This window comes from Armigeres subalbatus, chromosome 2 (assembly GCF_024139115.2).
Source record: "Armigeres subalbatus isolate Guangzhou_Male chromosome 2, GZ_Asu_2, whole genome shotgun sequence".
Lineage (NCBI taxonomy): Eukaryota > Metazoa > Arthropoda > Insecta > Diptera > Culicidae > Armigeres > Armigeres subalbatus.
The window spans coordinates 61,127,544-61,141,300 of record NC_085140.1 but is presented as its reverse complement, the minus strand read 5'-3'; the positions used below and the strand labels follow the sequence as shown (position 1 = coordinate 61,141,300).

General features: G+C 40.9%; 1 protein-coding gene across 1 annotated transcript; it reads left to right on the top strand.

The window, feature by feature from the left end:
* The first annotated feature begins 1,858 nt into the window (after positions 1-1,858).
* LOC134214451 (trypsin 3A1-like) lies at positions 1,859-3,019 on the top strand. Its single transcript, XM_062693819.1, has 2 exons — positions 1,859-2,018; positions 2,078-3,019. Exons 1-2 carry the CDS (start codon positions 1,916-1,918, stop codon positions 2,947-2,949), a joined length of 975 nt encoding a protein of 324 aa, XP_062549803.1. The 5' UTR covers positions 1,859-1,915; the 3' UTR covers positions 2,950-3,019.
* The last annotated feature ends 10,738 nt before the right edge of the window (positions 3,020-13,757 follow it).

The window sequence follows — 13,757 nt, the reverse complement described above, 5'->3', positions numbered from 1 at the left end:
CGATTTTGAATGTACAAAAATCTTCCCCAAACATAATCCTTTTAATACCATATTCAAAAATTTAGTTTTCAGATTATGACAGTTGTTCTTTCTTGCAAACATTTTTCACATCCGTCCTCTCAATACAAATGTATTCATAATTGCGCACACTAACAGAATGCACAAACATCTTCTAGGCCTCCATCTGAATCCATTTCCGGGACCTACCAATCGGCCATTTTTCACCAGCCAAACTACAAAGTTACGGAAATTAGTTCACCTCAGAACTAACATGCATGTATATGAGAGCTCTACAATTTTAAAATAGAATGTATTCAAAAGTTCCCAGATGAAAGATTTTAAAGTACTCCATATCATTTACCTGGTGCTTTGAGCATTTATTTCGTGGGAGAACCACAGAGGTTGAAGAAAGTTCAATAATATTTGCGTCTGGGGCACCATGCGGCTCCACCCGATATGGGCTGTTCCCATTTTTGCTTACTTTGCAGGACTAGGGAAAGTAACAATTAGAGGAAGGAGGGACAATATGCCCTAGCTAAGCATAGACTGCTTTTATGCCTTAGCTATAACGATTGTCATGGGTGTTTCTACCTCACGCAATAGTTAAACAATAGAGGAAGCGGGGCAATATGCCATAGCTAAGCAAACACTGCTTTACTGTCTTATTTGTAACGCTATTCATGGGTATTTTTACATTATGCAACAGTTAAACAAGATAGCTAGTTGATGCCATTCAAAAATTGTCAAAAATCTCAATCATATTGATATTATTCACATTTGAAAAAAGTGGTGATATTCTGTTGCCGGAAAACTCATGAGGCAAAACGCCTTTTAGCTGGCAGCTCCTAGGGAACAAAGCACCACGCGTCGGCGAATCAGCATTCTGGTATGGATATTGCGTGGTACATTTTGCCCAAGTACATTGTAGGTTAGTGCCATTAGGGCGTTTTGCCTCGCCAAAATATTAAATGTTTCTTCAAAATGTGGAAATTTTCGGTTTTTCCGACCTTCCCATACACTATTTTGAAACATTTTCGCCTAACCTACATAATTTTAGATCTAAACATGAGGGAAGCCACAAAAGGCGTTTTGCCTCGGGAGGCGTTTTAGGGCCTCTTCCCCTATAGCTAGCTGATGCCATAATAAAATTAGAAAAAATCTCAAACATATTGATAACTAGTCGACCCGGCAGACGTTGTCCTGCATAGTAGGCGAAAACGCGCGTTGTGAACCTCCTATGCGAAATTTTCATACGATTCTAAATTTTAGTTTTTCACGATTTACTCCATCTTACCCGTGATTTTCGCATAAGGAAATATCATATAAACCCGTCGGAAACGAAAACGAATGTGTCTGCTGAAGAAATGAAAAAAATCCATCCAGCCGTTTTCGAGTTATGCGGATACGAACACAGACCATTTCATTTTTATATATAAGATATTCACATTTCAAAGAAGTGGTGATATTTCGTTGCCGGAAAACTCATGAGGCATAACGCCTTTTAGCAGGCAGCTCTTAGGGAAAAACGTACCATGCGTCGGCACATCAGCATTATGGTATGGACAGTGCGTGGAGACGCGAGTACATTGTAGGATAGTTCCACTAGGGCGTTTTGCCTCGCCGAAATGTTAGATGTTTCATCAAAATGTGGAAAATTTCAGTTATTCCTACCTATTATTTTGACACTTTTTTCGTCGAACCTACATAATTTCACGTCTAGTTTTATTGAGGCTATCTCAAACATGGTAAATATAAGCGAATAGGTACCTGAAAGTCTTTTTATCCCGGGGGCGCTTTGGGCCTCTTCCCCTACCTAGTACATAATCGATAAAATCTTGTATGCTGTGCATTTTTATTAATCAAATCTAGTAGGTCAGTTATGTTAGGTCCCCCAGGAATAAATAATATGTGAACAATGTATACAACCTTTGTCATTACGCTTATTCTTCTCTTATATTCAATCCAACAATCGTCTGCTGACGAATCCTCGACAGACCAAAACTCAACCCCGAAATCAGGTAATAGATGTTCAAATAGCAAAATTTGATCTCAAACCGATAAATCAACATTCCACCAGCATTCCACCCTTTCCAGCTACCTCCCCGAATCGATCACTCTCCATTCTGGCAAAAATGCCTCGAAGAGAAGCGAATAGTTGGTGGTGAGCCGGCGCACATTACGGAAGCACCCTACCAGGTCGGGATCCGCCAAATCAACTTCCCACTTCAATCGGTGTGGCGCAGCCATCTGATATGCGGCGGATCGCTGATTGGACCACGTCTGGTACTTTCGGCGGCCCATTGCTTCTCGTCGAAACCGGACAATCCGTACTTCTATAAGGTGACCCTGGGTAACACTTTCAGGCTGGATAAAACTCCCGGAGCTCTGGAGAGGAATGTTGAGATGGTGATTATACATCCGGAGTTTCGCGTGCGGCCATCGATAAAATTCGATATTGCTCTGATAATTCTGGACAAGCGGGTTGGTGAATCTCCTTTCATAAAGTTTGTGGAGCTTGCTTCGAGGCCTGCGGAGGATAATCAGCTATGTGTAGTTACCGGATGGGGGCGAGAAGACTTTTATAAGCAAAATAGACCGAACTGCATGATGAAGGCTACTGTACCAATTCTGAATCTGGACGAATGCCGCAGAAGATCGATGTTGCCGATTGAGGATGGTTTTCTTTGTGCCGGGTATTTCGAAGGTGGAATCGACGCCTGCAATGGGGATTCTGGTGGACCTTTAGTTTGCGATGGGGTGCAGTACGGAATCGTCAGTTATGGCAGCGGGTGTGCCGAAAAGAATCTTCCCGGAGTCTACACGGACGTTTATCAGAACCTGGAATGGATTACAAAGGAGTCTGTAAACGGAGGAAGAAGCTGGTCTTCGTCAAAAATGTTATTGTTTTTGGTATTAATCATGTGGGTAAAAGTTGCAAACACGTTTTAATTAATAGCACGGCATATTGCAATTAAAACTAGACCTATGTATGTATCTACCATGTAATTAAATTGGGTTAAATTTTTCTTTGGGTAAAGTTTTTTACTATTGCCCTTATGTTCTTATTACCAAGCCGATAATCACAAGATACAAAATATGGACCAAAAGATGGATTAAAATATGGAAAAACCAGAATAGAAATTCAATCGAATAGGATTGAATAAATGCAGATTAAATTATTTTATTAAAAGCAATAAGTTGTATGTTTAAGTATTCTCATTTACTGATATGAGCAAACATTTATATAGTCTGCCACTGTGCACCAGTTAAAAATTGATTCGAAAATCTTATAGCCAGCAGCACGAAAGAAGCAGAAATGTATGTGCCAAAGATCACGCATCGATAATACCTTTCCACCGGATGCCACTTCCTGTATGGGGGAGGTCATCTATCGCCATTTAGGAGATTGACTTTGTGACCGCAAAGCTAACCTTTCAAAGGATGGTGTTGCGATTCCAGCTGGAAAGCTTGAAACAAGGACCCTCTGTAAAGGGTGCTGGACACGTAGTCGATTTTGGTTTCTTCACTTCCGGATCTTTGTGGCTATTGCCCGTTGCACGCTGCTGGGTGGAAGTATCTTTTTGGTTGTGGTTGGGTATAAAACGTGTTTATTTTTCAACTGATAGAAAATCAAAGTTAGAGAAGATTTGTTGGATGTCGATTTATTTACAATTGGCATTGAAATATTACCTGTAGGGGAGTACACCCAAGAAACAAATCTGACAATTATTGTATAAAATCTTGGCATATACAATTCTGTAAGCTTTTTATACAGATATTGTATTAAAATAATATAAATCTGAATAATTTCAATACAACAATTGTATTAAAATCTTCCGAAATTGTATATGCTAAATTATTATACAATTTCTGTAAGGTTCTTATGCAGAACTGTATTAAAATCTTCCATCCGCTGGTTCGGTGTACAGTAAACATGAGCCATTTAAAAACAATCTTTTACTATCCGGATTATGTTTACAAGATGTAATTAAAATGTATTACATCCTCTTGAAAAGAAACATGGAAATAATCTATTTAGGCAGACAGACATGTGGTGATGCTCAAACTAGTCCTTCCAGCTCACCACGCTTGTACACATACTTACTTACTTATGGATCCTGCACACCTCCGGTGGTGCAAAGGGCCGACTTGAAAGATCTCCATCCTGAGCGTTGTCCAGCTATCGCCTTAACCTGTTGCCAGGTTAGATTTCGGTCGACTTATTTTATTTCTTTATTGAGGCTTCGCCGCCATGAGCCCCTGGGTCTGATTCTGCTGCGATGTCCCGCTGGGCTCCAGTCTAATGCTAGTTTACAGATTTCGTTTCCGCCCCAACCCCACTTCCGATCCCGAATTTCGTTGTTTCAGATCCAGTTGTGAGGCCACCAGGCCCGAATTATATACCGCAGGCATCTGTTGATGAGCACCTGCAGCCGTTGAGTGTTCTCCACTGATACAAACCATGTTTCGCTAGCGTATAACAGCACAGATTTCACGTTAGAGTTGAAAATTCGTATTTTGGTGCGTTCACTTATCTGCCTGTTTTTTCAGATATTTCCTAAACTCGCAAAGGCAGCCCTTGCTTTCTTGATTCGTGCGCCTATGTCGATTAAGGTACCGCCGTCTGACACCATTTGGCTACCAAGATATTGGAAGCTTTCAACATTCTCCACTGGTTTCCCGGCTACTGTGAAACTGGAAGGGGTCACCGTATTTACATCCAACGATTTGGTTTTTTTTTGACGTTGATTACTAAGCCTGCCGAAGAGGAGCGCTCGGCAAGGTCGTTGAGCTTACTCTGCATACACTCTAACTTTCACCTACTCAGTGACTGAGTAAAATTGTATTGCCATCTCTTTTCTTCCCACGGAAATTTTACTCAATTTCCGTCAAAAGCAGGATTAGTTTGAGTTGTTGCTTTTGACGGAAATTGAGTAAAATTTCCGTGGGATAGAAAGAGAGAGCAATACAATTTTACTCAATCACTGAGTAGGTGAAAGTTAGCGTGTATCAGAGCGCCGTTGAGCGAGGAGTGCAACGTCATCAGTCAATTCGAAGTCATTTAGGTGCTCTATGGTTATAGGCTGTCATAGCAGCCCGCGGTTTGGCTCACGGTCAATCGCACCTACCAGAATCTCGTCGATTACGATGAGGAACAGTAACGGTGATAGAATACATCCTTGCTTCACAAGACAAGACCCCATTGTGCAGCACTCTACACGAAAAGGCCTCCTACTGTGCCTCGATGAGGCCGATGATTTTCTCAGGAACCCCACCCTCAGGGCGCCTTACATTTTCTCGTGATTGAGACGGTCGAAAGCTTTTTCGTACCGCCAACGGGGGTGTCATTGGGCCAAAATGTGGTATGCTCCAAATAAATGTTACAAAGCTTGAACAATAAATTTACCACTGTGTGGGGAAAAAATAATAAATGAGGGAAATTCTTCAAAGTTATATGTTGTTTAAAATTGGCCCATTCTCACCCCTCACAGGGGGTGACATTGGGCCAAGTACAATAAAGTTCAGCGGTGACGATGCAACGATTCAATCGTTCATTTAAAATAATTGCCTATATTACGGCTCTTACCAACAATGTATGGCAAATCAACCAAAGGCTTGGCCCAATCTCACCCCTTTTCAGCGTGCATTGCTCGTTGCAACGAAAAACCAGAACCGCTATATAAATATTCATAAAATTCGATAAAACAACAACAGATTATCGTAACATGATAGCCAGGTATCCATCGATCTAAAAACTAGTTATGTAATAGATTTGTGGGGCATTACTGACACTATTTTAATACGGGTTCATTCGATCAATAGTTTTACATTCAAATTCCAAGCATTAAGCTACGAACACAATTAGTTCTTGGAATTTGTTTTGTGATTTCCTAGACGTGAATTTCACTATAATTTCGAACCGTTTGAAGTTTTGATCAAAATTCGTAACAGTTTCTGAGATATTAGGAGTTGAAACATTTTTCGTTTTTGGCCCAATCTTACCCCCTAGGCCCAATGTCACCCCGAACGACGGTAGTCAATGAATACCAAGTAAATGGACTCTTGGAATTCGTTGACCTGCTCCAGAATGATACGGAGCGTGACAATATGGTCCACACAGGATCATCCGGCGCGAAATCCGGCCTGCTGCCGCTAGAGAGTCGCATCGATCTTCTCCTGAATCCGGGTTAGGATAATTTTGCATAGAACTTTGGCAACATAATGCCTTGTCAGTTATCGCACACAGTCAGGTCACCCTTTTTGGGTACCTTCACTAAGATACCTTGCATCCAGTCGACCGAGAAAGTTGCGGTGTCCCAGATATTACGAAATAAACGATGCAGTAGTTGAGCGGATGTCATGGGGTCAGCTTTGAGCATCTCGGCTGATATGCGGTCGACCCCTGGGGCTTTATTCAATTTCATGCTTTGGATGGCTGTTTGAACCTCTAGCAGTGATGGAGCTTCGGTATTGACGCGTGTTATACGTCGGATCCTAGGCAGATCATGCCGAGGTGGTGATGGCCTGGCTGGCACTTGAAAAAGTTGTTCGAAGTGCTCGAACCAGCGTTTCAGCTGGTCAGTTGGGTCGGTCAATAACTGATCATTTGCGTCTTTCACAGACATCGTTGCATTCATCTTCGCCCCACTTAAGCGTCGAGAGATATCGGACAGGAGGTCCCTGGTTGCTGCGGCTCTCTCTCTTCGTTGGCCAGAGAGTCTGCCCACGATCGCTTGTCCTGTCGACATGATCGTTTTACTACCTTCTCAACAGCCGAGTATCGTTGACGGGCTAAGACTTTGGCTCCTCTGGTTGATCGCTCTATCGCGGCTTTGACTTCTCTTCGCTCCTCTACCTTCCTCCAGGTCTCATATCCCGGATTGTTCTCACTGGTGGCGAAGAAGGCATTCTTGATGGCGGTCCACTGGTCTTCCACGCTGCCACCTTCCGGAATATCTGCAGCACGAGTCTCCAGTTCTTCAACGAAGGACCGTTGCACCGTGGCATCTTCCAGTTAGCGTGTGTTGAACCGACGTCCAACTCTTTCCTCCTGCCGACGAATCCGCGCAATGCGGAGGGGTATTTCGCCGATAAGGAGATGATCATCAGACGCGATTTCGGCACTACGTTTATTCCGTACATCAAAAAGGCTCCGTTCCCATTTTCGGCTGATGCAGATGTGGTTGAGTTAATTTTCTGTATAGCAGTCACGGGAGACCCACGTGACCTTGTGAACCGGTCGATGAGGGAAGAGCGATCCCCCGATCACCATGTCGTTATTACCACAAAATTCTGCGAACAGCTCTCCGTTTTCGCTCATTTCTCCGAGGCCATGGCGTCCCATAATGCGCTCATGGTTCGAGTTGTCGGATCCGATCTTCGCATTGAAGTTGCCCAACCAGATCTTGATATCGGAATTCTGTCTACGACGGCATTGAGTTAACTGTAGAAGTTCTCTTTGTCTTGCAAATCGCCTGGCGCATAACATCGGATTATAGTAAGGTTTCGGAACCGTGTTCTAAATCTGGCAATGGCAATTTCACTTATGGGTTCCCACTTCTTAAGCGCAGAATGTGCCTGAGCGCTTAGTAGGAAGCCAACTCCTAAATGCCGGAGAGCGTGTTCACCTCGTAAACCAGAGTATAGCAGAACTTGTCCCGACGGTGTTCTGTGATCTCCAAAGTTTGGATAACGGACTTCACTCAGTCCCAGGATCTCAAGCTTCATGCGGCGGGCCAATTTACCCTGCTGGGCCGTGTCCGTTATTTCGCGCTAAGAGTCGTCGCCATAAAATCAGTCCGTATTCTTTCATTATCGGATTCTCGAACAAATTGATGTTTCGGGAACAGTAGATTGTTGGCCCAAGGTTCCCTATCCACCGAGATGGTGCTGCCATCTTAGGTACACCCAAAACAATTTTGTGTGACATTCTTTGTATTAAGCGTTTTGTATCAAATCTCGCATGTAAACCGATCAGAGGATGTCATACTTGTTTTTTTTTATTCCGTATCACCGTAACGCACCATTTGATGGCACATTATATCAAAATATCCGTCACCTGTAGTAAAATAAACCAGAAACCATATCCTACTGTAAATCAGAGCCGTAGCGAAATAATTTTGTTGTGGGAGAAGTAGAACTGTATTGAGTTTGATTAATCAACTAAGAGTCAAGTTATATTTTTGCCCGACTTTGTGTCCCGCGTCCTTAAAATACAATGATTCAGAATCTTTTTGTTTTCCAAAAAATAAAAAACACAACGGATCGTTTTTCCATTTTCACGAATAATTAGAAAAAATTCGTCTTCACCGGCATAGAAAAAATAAATATACCTTCGACATTTACTACATGCCAGATCATACAAGAATCAGTGTTGGTAAAAACTCAAAATCTCAAAACTCTGGATGATTCAAATCAAGCGTGAGTTGACACGCACCCAACTCAGCACCTAAAAACTCGTGGATGAGTTGAATCGTCCATTTGAATCATCGTAGGTTTTCTTTTGTTCTCCTTCGTTAAAAACAGTGAATTGACGTTTGTCGCATACAATATTAGACACTCTTTTATGTATAAGCAATAAATAGTCCCTAGGGTTTTAGTACCGGGAGTACCGACCAATTTTCGGTACCGAAATACCGGTACTGGCTTAATGAAAGTACCGGTATTTTCGGTTCTAAGGAAAAAGTTTTTATATTTTAATTTGATCGAGTTACCGGGAATTTCTCCAAATTTATATTCTTCCAAATTTACATTAAATTCATATTCCAAAAGTATATGTTAATTCTTTAATTTTTTATGTAAAAATAGCAGATTTGCTAATAACGTTAAAACACTTGAATTTGAGGCTGGATTTCGGAAAGTCGTAGGACTTTGAATACTTTTATCTCAAATCTTTTTTTTAGTAAGAAAAATATAAGTTTTTTTTACTAATATTTCAAACACCTGACAATAGAGGTAATAAACTATAGAGCACGATTGTCGCTGCGGTTCCCTTTGTTATCGTCCCCAAACATGTTGGCTAGCTATCTGTCAAAACGTACTCATTTTCCTTCGCTGACATTTAGGCTGTGAACCATTCCACCGATTCGTTTAAGTTTTAGTTGAAATTTGACACTTCGATGGTTATTTTCTTTTTTTTTCCCCTCATGGTTGTTCGGAAGCCGACCCATTATGCAACGTACACACCAGTCAAGCAGTTTGACGAACATTGACTCCGCCCCCAAGAAAACGCTTCGGTTGCTGCTTTGTTTGAACGTGTGTAAAGTTGTTCGAACAACCATTTGACAGTTGGCGGCTCGGTTGGAAAAAATTAAAACGGTTTGATTTTGGTTTGAGTTGTCGGGGGTGGAGTCAAGGTTCGCCGAACATGTTTGAGCATTTGTAGTGAAGTTGCACAAACCCCCATATATTTTTTGATGGTTGGTGCTCAAGTTGTCGCTTCGGTCGTTCGTGTGTGATATTGTTGGTCGAATAAATTGATTGTTCGTGCCGATGTTGGTAAAACTTGATGGATGTTTGAATAAACGAGAGGTGGGGTCGATGTTGGTCAAACTGCTTGACCGTGTGTACGTTCCATTAGAATTTTGACAAATTGATAATTATTCGGAACGAAAATGATTTGGCGCCAATTTTCTCGCGAACAAAGTTTAACTTTTTTGTTAAGAAAATCTTCCAGTACCGGTATTTTCCCGGTACTCCCGGTACTGCGGGGTTCAGTACCGTAGTACCGGGACTCGCCAAAAAGGGTCGGTACTAAAAACCCTAATAGCCCCCAAATTAATTTCTAATGCGTTTTTAAACCAAAATGATTTTTTGGCAAATGAGTGATATAATGCGTTTTAGCATGAAAAATTCAAGCGTGATGCATTCCTTTAAAATCGCAGACGATATCGTTCGCACGGGAGCGCTCGTTGATTGAGGTTTATGAGTGATTTTACCAACACTGACAAGAATACACTGAAGTATATGCTTTGAGCTCCTTGAGAGCTGCTAGCTTTTTTAAATCTTTTATGCTGATTATGTCCCATTGAGTTGAATTGAATTGGCGTTCAACAATTTTTCCATTTCAGTTTAACTAAGAATTCCTTGGAATTTAAGCCTTATGGTATGTACGCGTATCCAAGCGCGTATGTTTGTTTACCTTCTGCTCATAACCTCCAAATTGATCGGTCATCACAATTGTTGTAGAAGAATGAAAAAACGAGCAATGGGTAATGTTTTTATCATAACCGCGAGTAGACGTAGGACTTGTATAAAAGTTACGTATTTACATTTAACTTCTAATTGTGGATCTATGGAGTTTGATTATAGGTATTGATATTTGAAAACAAAGAATAAGATAAAGTTTATTTAAATGTTCTCCTGAAAATTATTTTTTGTGGACTTTTTAGTTGATTTTTTTGCTGGGGAATAACCATGTTATAATGTACGTGTCGTTTAGTACCAGGCACAACTTAACATATGGTCAGTCATATGACATGACTCGTACCCATCCCGGGATCATGTGGATTATGAAACCAATCACTTTTCGTCGATGAGCAGACCAAATCTCTCTCATTTTATTCTTCTTCATCTACCACCGCTGCCCTCGCTGCCTCAGCCATCATCGGCCTCTAGCCGTGAACTCCTAGCGATGCGATGAGCGATTGCATCCATCGCAACCGACACCACCAAGATGAATGCACCACTAGGTGTTCCAATGTGCCAAATTCACGATTCAGCCATCTTGGATTTTAGTATGGGAGAGCCAGCCGGTTTGTTTATGTTTTGCACCACAAATGAATTTTTCACCCCCGCCTTCTTCTCGTCCATACATTGAGCACATTGAAACACCTAGCTGTGTATTCATCTTGGACACCACTGCATCCGACCATCATCACGCACAGAATGGCAAAAAATGCGCCTACTTATTTCATGCATATTCACAGACCCACCGGCAGTTCTACCGCTGGCGACTGCATGCTGTGTAGGTAAACACAGCGAACGAACGAACGAAACGAAAAATGCGCGAGCAAAAGGCACGTCAGTACGCGTTGCTGTCACGCATTGTAATGACTCGCACGCGGCAGGCACTGCTTCTTTTATACACAAAAAAATCTTGCGGTATACCCGATGGCCCGTGGACCGCATTCTGATGTCCGTGTTAGGAATGCACGGGATTGGTAACATATGAAATTTTGGCTGGCTTTGACAAGAGTTGAAATTTTCAATAGTTCATCGTTAATAATCATAAGTTTCAATGAAATAGGCAAAATACTGGAAAGTGTCCGAGTCGATTGATATATAAATCTTAAAAATCCATTGAAAGATAAAGGCGCTAGTAACGTTCAAAATCTTCCCTTCCAGCGTAACGTCCTCGATTTCCAAAAATCTAAATGACACCCAGTATAGTAAAGAAAAACGTAAGTCCTACGTCAATATATGGAAATATATTCACTTTTACCCAAGCTTCGAAGAGTTGCACCCAGGGTTGTTATTCGTTAATTCGGCACCAACATTTCAAAAGGGCGAAACTGCTTTTGTAAACAAGAGCTTCTCACGTCGCTGGTGGGAAGATCGCGGAAATTTGCACTAGGGGGCTGTCCACAAACCACGTAGACCGAAATTTCACATTTTCAAACCCCTCCCTCCCCCCTAGTAGACTTTCGTAGACTTTTCCGAAACCCCTCCCCCACCCCCTTGAAGTCTACGTAGACTTTTTCAAATTTTACAAAATTCATATGTGATTGGAAAAATATGGAAATCAATCACATTTTCAGCAATTCAGCTATACAAATCCATTTCCAAATCCATTGTGAATATTACAGTATGGGTGTCTACTCATCTGTAAAAACAAAATTGCCTGATTTTTCCAGGTTTTTTTTCAGGTGTTTTACAATAATTTCCAGGTAAAAACAAACGTACCATATATGGATTTTAGAAGCAAAATAATCAATTCAAAAACAGTAAATATTGCGAAACATATGTTGTAAATTACTTAAAAAATTCCTCCAGAAATTCCTTCGCAAGTTCACCCAGAAATTGCTTCAGCCATTCAGTCAAAATTCATGATTCCTTCAGGAATCACATAGGAAATTCCTCCAGGTATTCCTTTGAAAATTTCCCCATAGATTCCATCGGAAAATCCTCCGGATTTGAAGAATTGCTTCAGAACTTCCTTCAGGATTTAATTTGAAAATTTCTTGCTAAAACTTTAGAAAACATCTCAAGGAATTTTTCCGGAAATTCCTTTAGAGATGAATTGTGCGATTCCTTTACGATTTTTCAAAACTCCTTTAGGTGTTTGTTCGAAAATGTCTTGGGAAAATCCATCGGAAATACCTTTATAAAATACTTTCCAGATTTCTTCAATTTTTTTAGGAATTTCTTTGGAAATTTGGCCAAGAATTCTTTCGGAAATTCCTTTGAATTTTATTTCAGTTGTTTTTTTTAAAGAAACTTAAGAATACTTCTTAAGGAAATGTTCCGGAAATATGTTTGGGAATTTCTTCAGGAAATCCTTCAGAACTTCTTCAGGAAATGTGTTGATGCCAGGCTTGCCAAAAACTCCTCGCCGAGTAGAAAATGAGCAAGAGTAAGAGTTTTTTTGAGGAGCAGAAATAAGCATCAAAACTCACAACATTGTGCATCATTAAACCCGAGGTTGTGCGTCGCAATACAAGAGCGAGTGCATCTGTTCATCGTTTTCTTGTGGTACGTCACTCACTTACACTCACACTCAACACAGCCTCCAAGATTTTTTTCACATACAAAGCGTCGCTCCGGAGGCTCAATGAGTGCTCATTCGCTCGACGCCTCACTCACGTGTGTTTTTATTTTGAACTTCCTCACTCTGTTTTTCTGTCCCTCTGCTTTTTTACGCTTCCAGTCAATGGTGAGGATGCGAGGACAGCATTTAGCTGATGATGATTTTGTTTGACTCTAGCGAGTGTGAGGAGTTTTGTCAAGCCTTTGATGCAAAAATATGAGATTTCTGGGTCCATGACGTTAGGCATAAGGACGTTAGGCATAAGGACGTTAGGCATAATACCTTCTTTATGTCATGGGCTGTTTTTGGGACATTTTATGCGTAACATCCTTTATGCCTAACGTACTCATGCCTAACGTCCTTATACATGTTCGCGTGACCAACATCTAGTTTGCTTGGATCTAGCAGCCAAGGTACAGGTACTATAAGTGTCGAACGGCCAAGTTATAGCCTATTAAGATTACGCCATTCATGATCATAAATATCATGATAAACAACAACCTGATGCCATCTCCATACATTCAATTTTATTTCCCAGCTTTAACACGATATTTATTACGATAAATAATCAAATCAGAATCGGAATAGGCTATTGAGCTTATTGAAGCATATTTTGGCAGAAAAATTTCAATGGTTACAGCGCCACTAGCGTTCTACACCCGGTACTTGTTTTACACGGGTGGGTTTTAGCTGATTACGACCTTCAGCGTTGATGAAACTATGAGTTAACCCCATGAAAAAATTCACAAAAAATTAAAGAAAATTCTGTAAATGCTGTAAAAAATCAGGTTAACCGGGAAATTAAAGAATACCAACCGTGTAAAAAAATATTGGTTGAATTACTGATTTACTGTAAAAACCTTCAGGTTCCCTTTCGGGAATTTCTTAAAGAAACCATACGAAAATCGTCCGGAAATCCGTTTTGAAATTCATCCGGGAATTCTTTTCGGTTTTTATCTTGGAAATTCCACCATAAATAATTGAGAAAATTGCTAATCATTCTTATAGG

Coding starts and splice junctions, on each gene's coding strand:
- LOC134214451 (XM_062693819.1), top strand. CDS start 1,916: ATGTATACAACCTTTGTCATTACGCTTATTCTTCTCTTATATTCAATC. Junction 2,019..2,077: donor AAACTCAACCCCGAAATCAG/GTAATAGATGTT, acceptor ACATTCCACCAG/CATTCCACCCTTTCCAGCTA.